Raw genomic sequence first — 18,041 nt, forward strand, 5'->3', positions numbered from 1 at the left:
GCTACATATGAAGCTAAGTCTATGTGCTACACAGAATGTTTTTTTCCCCTAAAAGTGGAATTTTTATTACATGATATTCTTTTAGCCAGCCTAAGGCTGGGTTCTGACAAATTATCAGGTTTTAAGCTGACTTTGAGAAATCTTTTTCAAACAGCTTCGGGCTCCGTATGGATGCTTTCAAATGTAACTCAATAAGAAATGCCTCTTTTTCTTTGGCTACTCCAATGGTATGTATCCATGTGTGTGTGTGTGTGTGTGTGTGTGTGTGTGTGTGTGTTGGTTGGATATGAACAAAAGTAGAACAATTAAAAAAAAAAAAGAGTTGTGTGGCAAACTAATGGCGAGTAATAAAAGATATAAAGCAACAACTGTATGAATAGTAATTTACCTTATTCATGAAGATGTGCACTTGGTTTCTCTTACAGTCACTTAGTCTATCTTTCTCTATAATCGAAAAATGTAAAATGTACTAACAGCTGGGCACTGTTTTGACAGAGTATACATAAAAAAAAACCACTCCTAGAAAGTACTACAAAAGAGCTTTTTAAGAGAGTAACGGTACTTTCTTACTAGGATTTATTAGGAAAGTACTTTTTCTCTCTAGAAAGCTAGAGGAGCTTGTTTTGAACCAAACATTTTGTACAGTCCCTGTTGGAAGATTTCAAAGTTTTGATGGTTGTAAAATACTTTTACCTGTAGAAAAGTGCAAGTATCAACAAGTGTGTACAAAAGCAGGCACATTAGATGATAAGCCGGTGGACTCAGAAATCATGGTTTTAATGATGACTGAGTCTTATTAAACTCATATCACCTAAATATCGACCTTTTACATTTAATGTCAATAACAATGTAAGATCAGCATCAGGCAGAAATGTGAGGTAAATACCTGAACAGACCGGACCCCTCTTCCTCACGTCTTCTCTGTGACATAGTATTTCTGTTATTAATGTGCTGAAAATAATTTATTAGTATAGCGAGCGTGCCAAATCACAGCAGATAAATATAAATCTTTTCTTGGCTTGGCTTAACTCAGCTGCTCTTTCCTGACCACTGAAGCAGAAATAATGTGATAGATGGAAGAGAGTGGCTTTCTTTCAGCAGAGTAAACAAACTGACATGATCATAATTCAAAGATTGGCCAAAGAAACAAAATAAAACTTGAACTGAAAGATAAAGACAGGACATAAAAAAACAAAGGGTAGCTTTCGCTTTGTTTCACAATAAGAATTTTTCATTTGCAAGTGCGCTGGAGTAAAACACAGGGAAGAAGAAGCTGGAGGTCCACACAAGAAAGGGATTGAGAGCAAAACTTAGCCTGTATGCGCAAAAATAAAGCACGCTATAGGAACAGGGTCTATGGACGTGTGGGTGTGTGCATTCTTAGGAAATCAGGGGCACTCTATGAGCAGTCAGAGAGCTGAGAGATTAGGGAGGGTCTTGTTTCATGGACCCCAAGACATCTGTTCTCTCTCTTTTGCACACCTCCTTTCTTTCTTTCATTGAACTACAAATGCCCCCCTACCTTGGGGAGTGGTGATTCGTGGATGGAGGGAGGAATGCGGGGCTTCCACTTGCTTTTCATTAACACAGGATCTGGTAACACACCTCACTGTCAACCTAATCCCCTCTCTCTCCATCTTGTCCCCTGGCAGAGAGGGGGTTGCCAAGACCAGGTACAGAGCCCCAGATGTTGCATGGATGATGAAGACAGGGTAGGATAAGGTGAGCGCAATGACAAATATTGGGGAGATCTTGCACTGGACACAGTGTGGCCTCCCTGTCCTCTCTTATATATGTCTACATGTGCCTTATGCCTCTCTCTTATGGCCTTATGTGCCACCTATCTTCTCAGCGAGTATTTCTCCTTTTCCCAGTCACAATCCATTTCCAACAAGCTCTTTTCTCAACTCCCTTGTTCCTGATTTAATTAATCTGCTTTAACTTTATTCTCCCTCTATTACTTTATCTTCCACACCCCTTGCTTCTCTTCTTTCACAACTTCTCCCTCCCACTTCCTCCCTCTCCCGTTTCTCCTTACACACACAGGCCTCAACGTGAGGTCTGCTCAGGATTTGCTCCATCAGTCTTAGCCTGCCACTGAGGACCAGCACAGCAACAACAGCAGCAACAGTAGTAATACATACTGTAGAAGCAGTCGCACTACATTCTCCTGTCTTACATCTCTCATGTTCAGCTACTCCCAGGGGGGTCATTCCTGCTGACTTATTGTGGCAGCTCAAAGGCTCAACCTTACAGAATGGGAATCCCAACCTTTATCTTTGGAAAATTCCAAGGTATTCGCTTTCCAAGGCACAGAGTAGGCCAGAGTGGTGAGTGATGGAGGCAGTGCAGCTAAGGCTAAAAGTCAGCAGATACATCTAATGTCACTAGTGATCAGTCTGTGTAATTGGAGACAGTTTGTCTCCTTTCAGTGGCAACAAATCTGGAAACGCTATGTGAAGAAACCCATGGGGAAAAAAGCCGTGTGTGTTGTGATCTATAAGTGTGCTTAAGTTGTCAAGTAAACAAAAAGAAAAATCCGCATGCAACGGGGTGAGATAAACATGTTATTCAGTTTGCTTTAATGTCTTACCCCATATAAACAAGAGGCTCTTTACAAGCATTTAGTGCCACGTAAACTTCCCAAGTCTTACTCAAATCATGGCTCAGCATGTGCTCTGAGAAAAGGCGCTGAAATGAAATATCAGTCTTTAATGAGATCTGTACAGAGGATCTAAGATGTCTCAGGTATTTCACAAAGCACTCAGATATGATGTAAGAGGAGTTGAGTAAAACGTCTGCCATACATGATGACAGCATTAGTTTTATGGCAGTTGTTATAATGTCTTGTTCGGAACAGACGCGCATGAGGTTATGTTTTTCGAGGCGTAACAACAACCAGTATTTCAAGACCTTTAGAGCCAAACTGAGGATGAATAACCCAGTGGATGTCAATAAACACCAGTGGTCCTGATCCCCATATTTTTTATTTGCATCAAGTCAGGCTCTAATGGCTTGCTTTCAGTGTGCTGGTAATTGTGGAGAAAACAATACCCATGAAAAGTCAGTTCACGGCAAATCAATCTGTACTTCCTGTGTTTACAGTAAACAAATCAAAGAACTATTATGAACGGATCTCTTGAAACGTATTACTGAGTGCAAAAGAAAGAGTAATAACTATAAATAGTAGAGTCATTCAAAAGCACAGTGAGTGGGACGGGATTAGCTTTCATACTAGCGCTATTGTCTCTAAACTGCTTTTTTTCCCACTGCCTTGCACACACAGTTTCAACTGTGTTTATCAAAGTCAACACATCAAAGATGGATGAAAGCTGAAAGCTGGTGAAAATCAGTTCAGGGCAGCACTGCTGAGTATTGTGTCACCGTGCAGTTATGCAGATTCGAGTAAACAAAGTGCAAATTGTTTGAGGTTTTAATTAACATTTTTGACAATCATTTTATCTGAAGTAACCCTATATAACAACATCTGTAAAACAGATGCAGGCACTTAGGGAGCCTTGTTTCAGCTTGTCCTCGTTCTTCTGCAGCCCCAGTAAACAGAGGACGTGCCGCTCAGGGCACAGAGGTAAAAAAACATCTACCTGAATGATAATGAGAAAGTCTTCCTCCTCATCTCCAGCACGTCGCATGCCATCTCCTCCCCCCTAATCCCTCCCCACCACCACCTATTTTATCCTTCTGTTTCCATCTACTGTCCAATTTAGAAGACGTGCCAAGAAACAGCAAAAGTGAAAAACAAACTAAAAATCCCTCATCATCTGTTATAGTGCGCCGGCTCACACCCAGCTGCACAAAGAAATTGGAAGCTCTTTAATTTACATTAGCATTAGCGGTTCTGATTGTCATAATGGAAACACTGTGAAGCCTCCTGGATAATAGTCAGTGTTGATGAAGGCAGGGTTTGGTTCTAGCACAAAAACAAACATCTTGCCCTCAAACACATTCATACATAACTGCGTGAAAAAAACTGTCTCTCTCATGTCCAAATGCACACATACCCACGTAATCAAATACACCCAGTCCTACAACTTTAGACCCAAGACTAACACAAACATCTCACTTCACAGTTTACTGTCAAACCCTGTTGTTGGCAGATGAGGACTTTGCTAGCACATGTAAAAAACAACAATATTCCAAATAATAATAGAAGCAACAGTGCGATCTGATTCCCAGTGTTCATCACTGGGAGTAAATGACTGAATGTAAAACCTTCCAAACAGGCAAAGACATCATACAACAAGCATGGAAAGAAAATACTTTCACTATTGGTATGCAGTGACATAGTGATCAATAGATATACAGAAGCTACAACTCATAAAGAGGCACACACTCACCAAAACAATGGTTTAGGCTTTTGCTGTTGAATTAAACATATTGCAGAGTAAACATATTGCATTTCAGGCATATTTTTTAATTTGAAGGAATAAAAAAATGTAATCGAGGTGAGCACATGAATGAACAATCTGTTCTATACTACATTTTGTATAGGATATCTGGAGCACTTTGCAACAGTACTGTATTTTCAAGGTGCCTGGATTCATTGCTCTCTTGGCCCAAATGCTGAGTTCGGGTACTAGACAAATGACACGCCACAGAAAAGCATGTACATTTAGTACAGAGTATTACAGAGTCTTAAATTTTGGTTACTTCTGCCAAACAGGGTGAAGTCATGACAGATGTTTCCAACATAGCTCCACCTGTTTCAAGAATTTCCTTGAAGCAAGTAGCCATATCTTGAAATATAGCAGAATGAAATGGATCACATCACGAGTTTGATGTTTTTCAGTTTTCACAAAAAGAACATGTAACAATGAGTCATTTAAGGTCCAAGCCCATTTTTAGCAATCTGCAAAATAATGACTCACGGTTCTGTTTTCCTACTTAACTTCCATGTTCACAATGTAAACTGTTCTTAGGCAATACCATTAAACTGTTATCCATTAGCTTTCCTTCAAACATCAATCGCTATCCCACTAAGAGAAGCACCTTATAGTGTCATCAATCACAGAAGCTCCATTACCATCAAGTCTGTCTGAAACAGACCAATCACTTCAAGGACACAGGATTCGCCAACTCCCTTTCTAATAGCCTCTGGCCCCAAACCAGACATTCTTGTTTTCTTCCTGTAAGATCACTAGAGCTCCTCAGCAGTCTTGGACAAGGATTATTAATTTAACTGTTCACAGGCGCTACTGTCAATCTAGTCCCTAATTGTGGGTTTTTTGGCTTCAGGATTTGTTTTTTTTATGCTGTAATTATATTTTCCTTACAAAAATAAATTTGCTTCTTGAATTGTTGCAGGTAGTACATCCGGTGAGCTTATGTTTGTGTAGCTGTTTCGCTAGCTGTCAAAGTTGAGCAGTAGTGCTTCTGACTACTGGTAGATCCTCTCAGGGAAAAGCCACTCTCACTAAGGTTAGGGACTTCACGCGGGTTGACCATCTTAGGGAAAAGTTCCCGTCACCTCTACATCGCCTGTATGGGTGTCAAATATGCACCATCGCTAACAGATTCCATCTCTTGTGAGCATTACCATGTAATGATAGGAAGAACCCTGTAGCGCTGTTTGCAAGTGTCGGTAGCCTCAAAAGCAAATTGCTGCTTTTCCAGTACTGTGGCAAAGCCCAGTGACAAACCAAACTCAGCTGACACTAGCTGGGTGGACATGTTCGAAGACGCAGAGGCCAAATTTCTTTGTCTTTCCAAACAGCTCCTCGACTCCAGAGAGGAACGCAGAGAAGAAGTTGAGCTTGTTGATTGATCCCCTCAGAGACAATAGCGACGAGGATGAGGAGGATTCTATTCTCCCTCTGCCCAGTGATCTATCACCTTAACATCATCACCACTTAAACCATCAATTCACATTCACATCAAGGAGCCATCCTTCCCAAGTAAAATGGCATGTTTGAAAGCCTCCATGTACTAATATGGTCACCCTGATCCCAGCTTATTAGGTTGAATTGTTTCAGGACATAAGCCTCCCACTGGATGACTACAACTTGGGAGAAGATATGTGTTGTTATTGAGCTTATTCTCTAGGTTTCTGGGTTTCAATGTAGGACTATGGCTGTATCATAGGCCTGGCCATAGTAGGAGAGAAATCACTGTAGTTCAATCTCTCCAGCCTGCTTGACAAGCAAGTCAATATGGATTCCCCATATGAGCTTTCACGTGCTAAGGAGTAGTTTAGGAGAGGCAGTAACCACTGTGCAGGGTAGTGACTTGAGGAAGAAGCACGGTGATGCTTTTGACCTTTGCCTTCCCCACAAAGTCCCACTGTAAGAACCACTGCCGGCCTTCCCGGTCTTCACAACGACAGAGTGCAATGTAGATTTCAACAATGTAGGCTTCAGGGGGCTGGAAAGTAGTGTCCAGTCCCCTGAGGAGCAAGTGTCCTACTGGCCACAGACACAAGAGTATTACAGTTAAACATCTTTCACTGGCATTGTCACCACCCCTGCTGCTGCATCAAGCCATCATCCCTTCCTCTGGAGGGAAACAAATGACACACAATATATGAACTGTGGTTGCTGCCAGAAGCACAGCAGGCAGCACTCATGGAGATCCGTGCCCTGAGCACTCGATGGATTGTTTATTGTTCCTTCCTCCCCCAAAGAAGCAGCGTGAGGAAGATGCTTCGTTCTAGTCTGAGCTGTGTAACAGCTAACAATGTATTCCCCATTCATATTCAAGGAACAGCACAAGTTCCCTCATTGTTTCCTGTTTATTCACCTCCCTTCAACAGTTTGTGGGATCAGTTCAGAGAGAGAGGTGTGTGGTTCAAAACAAAAAATCACTTTGAAAGATTTTTCAAAATCCTAGAAGTCATTAGTCCGCCTTAGACAACTTAGTGAAGCTTTCATGGTCATGTTGAAATGCGCTTCCCATCATAAGATACCTTGCTTGGATATTAGAGAAAACATTACATGTACATTCACTGCTGGTCCCTGTTAAGTTGACCTGTAATAATCCCCCCCCAATAAAACAGGTTTACTCACCTTCTATCCTAGACCCTGGCTTCATGTTCAGACTTCCTGCCATGGCAGACACTGATACTGTCATGCTGGGCCTCATTGGATGAGTGTCAGTCTCCATAACCACTAAAATCTGGGCAGTCCGAAGAGAAACCTTGTGAAAGGTGAGTGCCAGCGCCCCAACACTGCTGGCTTTACCCAGGGCTGAGGCCTGATGCTGTTTGTCTGCACGAGGAGGAAAGGCCCTGTGAAGTGTCTTTGCAGGGGAAGAATGAGGGGTGGAGGAAGCAGACGGTGGTTTACTTGAGCTGTCCCATGTATAGTTTGGTAGGATTTTATTCTGGTAAGCTTTGGCCTGCTCCAGCTTTGCCAAAGTGGGACTGATTTTCAAGGGACGTGATAGCTCCATGTTCAGTTCAGCTGTGGAGAGAAAAAAAAAAGCAGATGACAGAAAACAAAGCAAAAAAAACAAAACAAAATTAAAGAGTGTTAGTCAATCTGTGCTGTTAGCAAACTTTACAAACAACAATGCCCTCTGTGGACATGTGCTTGTGCACATCCTGACTTATATTTATGAAGTGCTGAGTGATACAGAAAACTGGGCTGGAAGCAGAGAGAGCAAAGTGTTTGAGCAGGTAATAAAAACACAACTTATTAGTCAGAAAAAACAAAAATACATCCTGATGGAAACAGACTAACTAGATCTCTATGGGAATCTGTTTTGTTTGCATATAGACACACACACACACACACACACACACACACACACACACACACACACACACACACACACACACACACACATATGTATATGTGTTTATATATATATATATATATATATATATATATATATTTATAATATAGTAACAATTTAGAATTATCCAATTGTAGAGCAGGGCCTCTTAAACTATGTCAAAATGGGAACTAAAATTGAATAAATTCACTGTTGGCTGTGGTCTTTGGTCTTTAAAACCTGCTGTTGAAATTTGGAAAAACATAAATGGGATAAAATCCATTTGGGGGCTTTAAGACAAGGCAGGCTTCATCAATGTCCCACTGAGCAGATTTTCAGCTATCTGACCGACCCATGGGATACTAAATGGTGCTGTGTCTCATAAATCAAACTTCTCTCTTCTTCTAATCACTCAACTTTGCATGCAAACTGTTAAAAGGACAGCTGGGTCCAGTCTCAATCTCTTTCTTCTCCTCATCTTAGATGGACACATATGCACGCACAAATTCCTGATTGTCTCGTTGTAACATCCTAATGTGACACTGCGGAATAGCAGAAGAGAATGTTTTCTTCGTGCCAGCCGCGTAAATCTGAGACCACTCTCTCCTGTTCAATCTCTCTCTCACTCTCTGGTGCTCTGCAGCCTTCAAACACTTGACTGGAATATACAGAGACACATGAATTAACTCAATGCCGTTTTACACCACTTCCATTATCCCATTTTTCCACTTGCTCATGATGATGGGAGAGGGAAGCAACCCCCCCCCCCCCCCCACAAAAAAAACCCCAAACCAAAACTAGTGCAGCTGTTTTTCATGGTCTCATCAAGAGCCCAGTGTTTACAGCCTCTTAAGGGTTTTAGGCCCCCTGTCTACCTCCTCTCCAGGTAAGAGCACTAAATGACATGAGCGGGAACACTGCCAAGAGTGAAAGGCCAAAACACACACACACAGACTGAATCTGCCTTCGGGATACTTTCTCTTTTAATTCAGCGGAAGTAAAGCACATGGTCAAATGGAAGGATAACTGCAGAGACGAGCTGGAGGAAGGATAGGTGGAATTTGCTGTGCAATGTAGCTTATCATTTCCACTTGACTTATCACCAGGAAACTTTACAGTGGTGAAATAAATAGCTGTATGCAGCTGTTCATCCAGGTTCCTCTGTTCCCCTTCCCATGTTACTTCACCAATCCATTTTCTCCCCGTCTGTTTCATGTAAGCCATCTTTCTGCTTCTTCTCTCTTGCTCAGTCATTTCTATCTTTTACTCTTCCTCCACCCACAACCTAATCAACCCATCCCTGTAATCAAGTAAAGATGTCCCTGATCAACCAGCCAGAGCTAGTGCCATGGCCTGGCTCCCGGCACATGGAGACCTGGTACTCATTATCATTGTACTCACTCCAAAGTTCCTTTCTACACCCTACCGGTCCTATCCCCCCACCAACGGCAGATCTGAAGTGATGGCAAGGTATTTCTATTTTTTTCACTAATCTGAAACTCACCAAATCAAACTGAGTAGTGCAAGTCGATACGGCTAACTATAACCCAGACTTTTTAGACTGGAACTCATGGTTATAGTTATCCTCTTGCATGTAAGGCCCATGTCTGAAATAAGGTACTAACCTTTTAAATAACGATGATCAATAAAATATTCCACTAAACTGTGCATTAACTGTATATACTTTTAAAGAAAAGTTAGATTTTAAAGAAGAGTGAATAAATTCCCTCCTGCTCGTAACCAGGATGTCATAATGTATGAATATTTATTGTTAAATATTAAATGTCCATTTCTATATTTAAGTATTCCTTAAGGAATAGTGGGAAAAAGAGTAAGTTTCCTCCTTTTTATAGTGTGAAATGATTACAGGCCACTGCTGTCTATCGGGGTTTAGTACTGTGAAGAGTCAGCCACAGCATCTGTACAGCCTCCAGTGTTTTTTTGCAGATGTTTATCAAATTTCCACATATCGAACAAAACGTGTTTTTTTTTCTTTTCTAGAGCTGATCATCTGTGAGAAACAGAGACAGATGTAGGAACATGTGATTTCACTAGGCAAAGATGACATAAAAAGAGGAAACTTTAACCTCAAGAGGGAAAGAAAGGCTTTTAGGTTTTACAGACTGAAGTGTAAATTCTGTATTTATGGATTAAGATGTGACATCCGATAAAGCCTTCCCTCAACCATATATACTGTAAAGTGAAGGAAAAACATAAATGTCACTCTTATTTTAAACTGCCAGCAGCGTGCCAGCAGGGGCCATGGGTGACTGGGATTTTTTTTTTAAGGCAAGAAATATAAATATTGAAAGAAATGTGGTGAAAAAAAGTACATTAACAGCAATGAGATTCACATATACGAATGATTTAGCTGAAAACACTGATGTTTGCCCTGAATGTAACAAATATTTTAAACTGGCGACTGTCAGTAGAAGGCTTGTGCAAAGAGCAAACGTCCAGCCTGAAGGCTGAAAGGTGGTGCTCGCATACTTTTAAATAACAGGCCTTAATGTGAACAGGCTGCAGGGACTCACAGACTGGCCCTTCTCAGGTGTCAGCCTCTATTAGCACTGGAGAAAGTGGAAGATCAAGGTCTAACAGAGGTATACACACAGGCACAAACACACACACCCCTCTGCAAAGTAGTGTGGGAGATCAAATACGTTTTACTACCCAGGTTACTGTGGCTTTTTGGCGAGGTCACGTGTGATGCTGTCCCCACTTTGAACCTGGCGTTGGTATATGTGATTATGCGTAACTACCAGAAACATTGTTTTCATTCCCACCCCCTCCCCTCTGAATTCTCTAGCTGACTTTCATGCTTGACACTTGACAGTGGAAAGCCTGTGTCCGACACAGGTGGCAATGTGTCAAATTACGCGGGACCTGTATGTGAAGGGCATGTGTTTCTTTCTGGGTTCGAAAGTGCAAACAATATTTTGGGGGGTACCTGTTGCTTCCCAACATTACAAAAAAGTCACTCAGATGACTTGAATCAGAGAGGGTCTGGGTGGTTCGGAGGGGCACACCCTTGTATACAGTAAATGACAACATTTCTACGAACTCTGGTTTGACAGAAACCAGGGACAGAGAGCAGTGTTTCCAATTTGTTCAAGCTAATCTATCACCTGCTCCTTCTTTACAGAGGAAAGGCGGATCTCGACTTCGAGTGGTAGCAGTTACGATTCTGGACATGACTAACAAAAAATGAGCAGGGAGGGAAAGTATGCGTATTTGTGTGCTCACTGGTTGCTGCTCGTGTTGGAAAAAAAAACCCCGATCCACTCAGGACTTTATCGTCTATGTCTCCGCTGGTCAAGCCTTGAACTCAAGTAGTTCTGAAAAGGCTGACGTTCTGTAAGCATCGGCATTAGTTATGTTTATGTGAGCGTGCGCATGTATTTGATGAGCAGCTGCTGAGTGGGGGTCAATGCTGAAACACCATCCAGTTTACAGTACACATGTTACAAGTGTTTCCCACTCAGCATCCTTGGGAGGGCCGCTTTGATTGGTCTTGCTGAATAAATGCTGCTGAAATTGCGAGCATATTGCTGTAAACACACAGCAAGATGTGGCCTCACGGCTGTCTTCTCTCCGTCTGTGCTGGGCTGAGATAAATTAAATGTGAAGAACTGTCAAATTAAAGTAGGGGCCGCCAAACATGATACACATAGCAGCACCCACATAGTTACAGAGACTTACACACAAATAAATCACGTGTAAAAACAACAGAAGGACAAATGAATAAAATGCTAAATGCGTTTGTTCTTCATAATCCAGTTTTCAGCTAGTCAATCCAAGTCAAGGCATTTCTTGAACTACTTAGTGATTCATTTATGAATTAGAAAATAATTTGTCAGCGTCCCGTCCAAATATTTTGTGAATAAGGGTCTTCTAGAAAAACAACCTCCGGTATTGGGATTCTTCTGCTCTGTGTAACTTCTTCCTTTTCTCTCCCGACCTTGAAGACGATAATTATCTTCCCCAGAGAGTTATCCAACTAAACAACACAAAGCTGAAAGTGTGTGTATGGATGCATGTGTCGGAGTGTGTGACTATGTGGTTGAAGGGGTGAGGAAGAACCAGTAGCATGTGTGGTCAATTCTCGAAATTTCCAGCAGAGCCTGACCCGGAGCAACCTCACACTGAGCCTGGATCCTGTCTGAGTCATGTGGTATGGTTTTGTGTGTGTGTGTGTGTGTGTGTGTGTGTGTGTGTGTAAAGAGAATGAATGTGAGTGATTGTGATGCAGCTAATCCTACTGAGAGAGAGAGATAGCTCATCTCTTTATTAGTTCAAGGGAAACACCTGACTGTAATTTCACATTATTGGCATCTCCACTTCAGCTGCACTCAGGCATCAGATATAACTACAGTATAATTATCATTAGAGATATAACTCTGTTCAGTGAAAAGGACAGGGCTTCTATAAATAAATCAACACTGAGCCATATACACTTTTTAATAACCAAATAAACTGAATCTATTTAATCCACCATGCACCTGAGCGATAACTGCTCCTCTTCCTTACCCTTTTCCACAGGCAGATTAAAGCATAACAATGTTGTAGGACACTCTCTTTCCACTCCTTAATGTACATACTGTGAAGTATCATTTATTACCATATACCTTAAAATCTGTTAAAACAGTTATGCAATCTGGACTAGTGCAAAGGTCTCACTCATTGGTTAGTGGTGTCACTGATGGATCTGGTTGTGTTTGCTTGTACTGTGTGATTGTTGGGGTGTACATAGAGCTGCATTGTATTGTGTTGTGGGCCTCCAGGTGGACAGAGCAGCTAAGGGCTTTCAGCTGACAGCAGGAAGTAAAGTGTGTGGGAGCAAGGGAGTGATATGCTTTGCTAAACTATTATCAATAACACCTCCAGTCCATCCTGTGCTCCCTGTATACACACACAGTATATGTTCATGATTGTATGCATGTGGAAGAAAGACGGTGTCAGTGAGTATGCATCTGCAACATCTGGCCTGGGTTCAGGGAGCTGAACTCTGGATGATGTTCTGCGCCTACACACGCTCACAGGGATAAAAAGGTTGTGCACACTGAGACTCAAAGGCCCACTCACACTTTTATTTATTGCTCTTGTATTTGTGTAGAATGTCAACCACACCCTTAGGTCAAAAACCTTAGCTTAAAGCTACTCATATGGATATCATATCAACCTAAAAATAGAGAACCAAACACAGTGACAGGCAAATTCAAAGAAGCATGAGACTACACGCTTAAACCCACAGGGGATTGTATTGTACTGTTCAAAGAAACGGACACCTGCGATATCAGTGGCTTTCTGAAGCAAACATCCATAAGGTTACTTATAATTTTCTCATCATGTGCTCACATGTGTGTTTACTCGTGTGCAGTATATAGAAAACTGGCTGTGAAATTGCTGTTTGAACTGCTGTTATAAGACTAAACACAGAAAGAAAAACAAGAACTTATGGATAAAGGTAAAGTGACTAAAATGAACCCAGAGCTGAAACTGGATTTTTGGATGGTATTATACACCAGAGGATGTTGTGCAAGTCAGTGCTAAAAATGAAGCATGTTGTTGTTTTAACTAAAATACAGCGCTGTGACAAAGTATTTAGCCCCTGATTTTTGTATATTTGTCCCACTTAAATGTTTGGGATCATCAAACAAATTTAAATCCAAGTAAATACAGAATGATGATTGCATATATTGAGGGAAAGAAGCCATCCAAACCTACCGGGACCAGTGTAAAAACCCCCCCCAAAAACTGCCCCCTTTTGTTAAATCCCACCCGCCTTTTTTGCATGAGTATACAAAAGTGTGTGCGTGTGTGCACGATTCCCACCTGGTCCATTTAAGAAATCTTTAATCTGGAGGCAGAGCAGAGGGGGAGGAATCCCCGTTTTACTGTCCACCTCTCCTGCTACTGTCTGCAGCCAAAACACATTGTAGTCCAGAGATTCTGGTAGAGTCTTTCCCGGGTCTGAACAAAACGAGGCACATAAAAACTTGAATAGAAAAATAAAAGGTCATACATGTCAACATCAGGAAGTTTCACATTTATTAGTTTGAGTGAATATGACTCATGGGAGGAGATGGAAGTCAATTTGTCCAGGATCTACAGTTTAATAACAAAATTCAAATCCATTTACCCTTTAAAAGTATCCCCAGCCATCCCCAGGAACATATTTATCTCTCTCACCTAGACACTTGTAGTCAGCAGCTACTCCTCTTAAGGACACATCAAACACAGACAGCTCCATCCTCTGTTTGCGGTGGTGACAGCTGAGAAGGGCAGAAGGTTGCATCACCTGTAGGTACAAGAGGGGTTCCAACACCTGGTCACCAGCCCCTCTTCTCCCAGGCTGCCTAACTATGGTTACACCAAGTGCTTGACGGGCTGAGGAGCGTGTCGGAGTAGGCAGGCCATCCAGGGAGAGCAGGCTGCCTCTCAGCAGTGGAGAGGCCGGCTGGGAGGTGTTGCTGTTGAGGATGTCCTCAGCAGTCAAGCCAGCAAGTGAACTCTGGGTAGCTGGAGGCAGATCTGGAGTTGGGGATGCCGAGGCTGAATGTGACTCAGACTGGAGGCTGGTCTCAGGCTGGTTGAGGGCACTCTTTCCAACCTGAATCAGATAAAAAGGAATCTATCTATCTCTATGAAATCACTGGAATTTGAGGATCTTACTTTGGGTCTGTTGACCTTATACATATCAAATTGGGCTGTTTGGTGCTGCTTATAAAAACTTGAACCAAAAAACATAATGTGCACTTTGTGTAGATGTGAGCAAGTTTAATCAGCTCCAAATGCACAACACGGTTATTTGTTTGCTTTTCTATCTCGAGTGGGCTTATGTTGAACTGGTGCCCAGATGTCTTTGAGTTCCACATCTGCTTAGACTGTGGGAATGATTTATCAGCATAAATACACACACAGTATATTAATGTTATTATGTGGATAGATGAGCACTGATGGTCCATGTTGCACTATATTAAATTGAGTATATGAAATTGAATTGTTATCATTTAGACTGTATGAAACTACTTTTATCAGACACACAAAATAATTACAAATTCTATTTTCAATTAGACAACTGTACAAAATCAACCTGCTGTAAAACTCAAACATGATAACTCTTATAATAACATAATAATACTGCATGCTATTGTACATGTTTTCTATTATAATTCTAGACACGTGGATAACAAAGAGATCCAGAAACTGATGCGTGCAAGAGCTTCCATGTGACAAGCTTTTATTATTTACCTTATCCGCAGGCTGCATCTTTTCCGGTGTGCCAGGAGTATCCGACAGAGAGGGAATTGCCTTTGGAGGGCTGGAGCAAGCATAGGTCATCACAGACAGCCTACTAGCGGTGAGAAAGATGTCAAAGGGGATAAAGCTTAGGTTCTTGGTAATGGTGGACTTGTGGGAGGGTCTGGCAATGCAGTGGTGACTGGCCCCGCTTTGTTGCTCTATTTGCACAATACGGATGCGAGCGCTGTCGCTGCCGAAGCCGCTGTCCTGTCCAGTCCCACTGTGCCGCGATGAAGAGTCAGCGCCCGCTACGGGGTCTCGACCACCTCGCGTCTGCTCATGCCGACGCAGCTGTATATAAAAACATTGAAGGGAAAGCCATGTTGACACAGATGCATATATTCTTGGCAAAAAAAAAAAGTGCAAAGGTTATTAGCATTAGCAGGACGAGAATAGGAGGGAAAAAGAAAGGAAAAAAAGCTTTTGTGTTTTGTGTTTCTGACCAAAGCACAACAAGGTTTGCAGAAAATTAAGGCGATTAAAAGATTAGTAAAACAGCAGTGCACCATCACTGATGCACTTCCTAAAAAACTGTTGAAAAAGACCAAAATGCTATTTTTCAAAAGTGTAAAATCCATCACTAGAATGAATGCAAACCAACTGAACTGGATAAGCAGAGGAGGATGGATGGATTAATGGATGTACTAGTACCCCCACCCTTGTAAGGGCGGACCTGTTGTTCACTGACATGCAAAGAAAGAAAACCATAAAAGTCTAGGTAATGTATCTTAGCTTTATCATGTTTGCTTTTTGTAAATTGATAACAGCTACCAGCAGCTAACGTAAGCAGTATGGCTACTAACCTGTGCAAGCCATGAAATTATAAGGTAAAGAGTGTAAATACACAATAATAATTACCACTTTATGATAAAAAATTATGGTTTAAAAAAGAGAAGTCTGTTTGCAATAAAAGACATGACCTTATCTCAAACCAAAGCAAGCTGGTGTGTTAGCATCACCATGGAGATAAGGGAAGCAAATGAAACTGGAGAACATTTGCTGTTTTGTTTTTTTTAATCTATAAATCAGTTTCTTGTGTTGGTCCTGGCTTTATGAGAGAACACAAATCAAATAACTCATTTGATTGAATCCATGGACAAATTGACCAAAGAAGGGAAGCATCGTACAGCCACAGAGACATTAAAGGCATGCTCTGGGACTTTTTACTGTGGTCTAAAAATCATTTTGCACTTCTTACAATATTGGAAATGTCTACAAAAAAAGAGCCTCACCCCAGAAAATCAAAATGTTTTGTGTAGTTACTGTGGTATTGTGTATGAAGCAGCTGAGATTTTATGCTTGGCTCCAGCTAACGGATGTCGGGAGGGTTCCAGCCGTTGTGGCAATAAAAAGCTTGCAGTGACAGATGATATAAATCTGTTGCTGGATTTCAAGTGACAATGAAAACAGGCATCTTTATTCTGCTACCAAAGAATGCCATCTTCCAAGGCTACAAAGAAGCTGCCATTAGCTACCTACCAAATCACTTGCTGGACATGTTTCCAGAACTGACATATATAGCTGGAATATCCAAATGATTTGACTTTTTGAAAAAATTCCCAAATGTGTGGAAACATTTCTAGATGCTAAGAAAAACTGTTTTGATCACAACACACAGAAGCACTTTGTTAAAGTGGAGCAGAGGCTGACGTAAGAAAAAAGGAAAAAATGAAAGAATGCAAACAGGTCTCATGTAAGCATATAAGGTGGGTCTGGTGTGTTTGACCACTACTTCACATCAAAAAAATCCCTCCTCTTATACTCTACAGGTTTGTTAGACGCAGCATGAGTAGTCAGTTACTCACCAGTTCCAACACCACAGTTACACCATGACTGAGGCCTATCCCCAGTGTTTCCCATCCATGTAAACAGGAACAACGTCAGTTTCGATTAGCTACTGCTGTCTTTTGAAACATGATGAATTGTAAAACACAGGAGACAGACCCAAGGTGTGTCCCATTCTCTCCCACCCTCATCTGCTCCAGTCTGCACATGGTTGCTATTACAGCATGTACTCTCAGCTGCCCCCTCTCTTTCTCTGCATCACTCCCTTCCACACACTCCAATGAGAATTTTAAATGTATATTATTGCTGTGGCGGAGATAGTGTTTCAAGACCTCCAGGCAAACACTAAACCCACTGGCAGCACATTAGACAGAATACTTGACTTATTAGATATTTCCTATTCTAAACAGTGTCATCAAAGGCTAAGAACAAGAGCCATATAAAACGCAGCAGCATGCCTGCCTGCCTGTTCTGTTCAACTGGGCTCATGTGTGGGGCTTCCATAGGATTGGCCTAGCCAGATCCCCTTCCTTTCTCTGCCATAATGAGGACAGGATGTGTGCATTTCTTTTCTGTAGAAATGTCAGACTTTCCAAGCAATGAGGAGGAGAGAGAAGGCAGAAAGGGCCTGGACTTGTCTCCATGTGTGTTAAGTTAAGCGAGTGAAACTTGCATTGAGGTAAGGAGGTATTTGAAAAGGTATTCAGCAAAGGCAAAACATCCCCTCCGAGGAGCACCCGACATTGGAAGGGACAAATAAGCTGCATAGCAGCTGGGAAAGAGCGAGCCAGCAGAACCTGCCAGACGCTCTTTATGCTTTTCTCCCTTCCCAAACGTAGGCTGTACACATGCATTTACAATTACAGCAAATACCCCATCTTCTCTTTAACCACCACTACTAGCAGAGTGCCCCCTAAGCAAATTTTTGGTCTATATTTAGATGTGCTTACAAGTGGAATAAGGGATGATGGGGAACACAATCAGAGCCACGCAGGAAGAGAGACAATGAAAAAACGTGCCAAATGCACAGTGTTCATAAGTTCGTGCATTCAATCAGTGTATTCACAAACATGTACGCAGAAACACACATGAAGTCAGTGGCTATTCAATCACTTTAACTTGCTGCTTCTTCTTCTTGCAGCTTAGTTAGATCCCTATTGTACCTACTAACTGGAAAAAAACAGCATGTATACAAAGAAAACATATACCTCTATATGCATTAA

The 18,041-nt window shown here is 41.7% G+C and overlaps 1 protein-coding gene across 2 annotated transcripts in view; it reads right to left on the bottom strand.

The window, feature by feature from the left end:
• Positions 1–18,041, bottom strand: part of vps13b (vacuolar protein sorting 13 homolog B) — a 301,375-nt gene that overhangs the window by 70,405 nt on the left and 212,929 nt on the right. For both annotated transcript variants that reach the window (XM_026183458.2, XM_026183460.2), the window contains exons 35-38: positions 14,983–15,324; positions 13,921–14,341; positions 13,564–13,701; positions 7,020–7,415 (exon numbers count right to left, since the gene is read on the bottom strand). In XM_026183458.2, the coding sequence (XP_026039243.2) occupies positions 7,020–7,415; positions 13,564–13,701; positions 13,921–14,341; positions 14,983–15,324 (1,297 nt within the window). The remainder of the gene's footprint in view (positions 1–7,019; positions 7,416–13,563; positions 13,702–13,920; positions 14,342–14,982; positions 15,325–18,041) is intronic.

This window comes from Astatotilapia calliptera, chromosome 11 (assembly GCF_964374335.1).
Source record: "Astatotilapia calliptera chromosome 11, fAstCal68.1, whole genome shotgun sequence".
In the NCBI taxonomy this organism is placed as follows: domain Eukaryota; kingdom Metazoa; phylum Chordata; class Actinopteri; order Cichliformes; family Cichlidae; genus Astatotilapia; species Astatotilapia calliptera.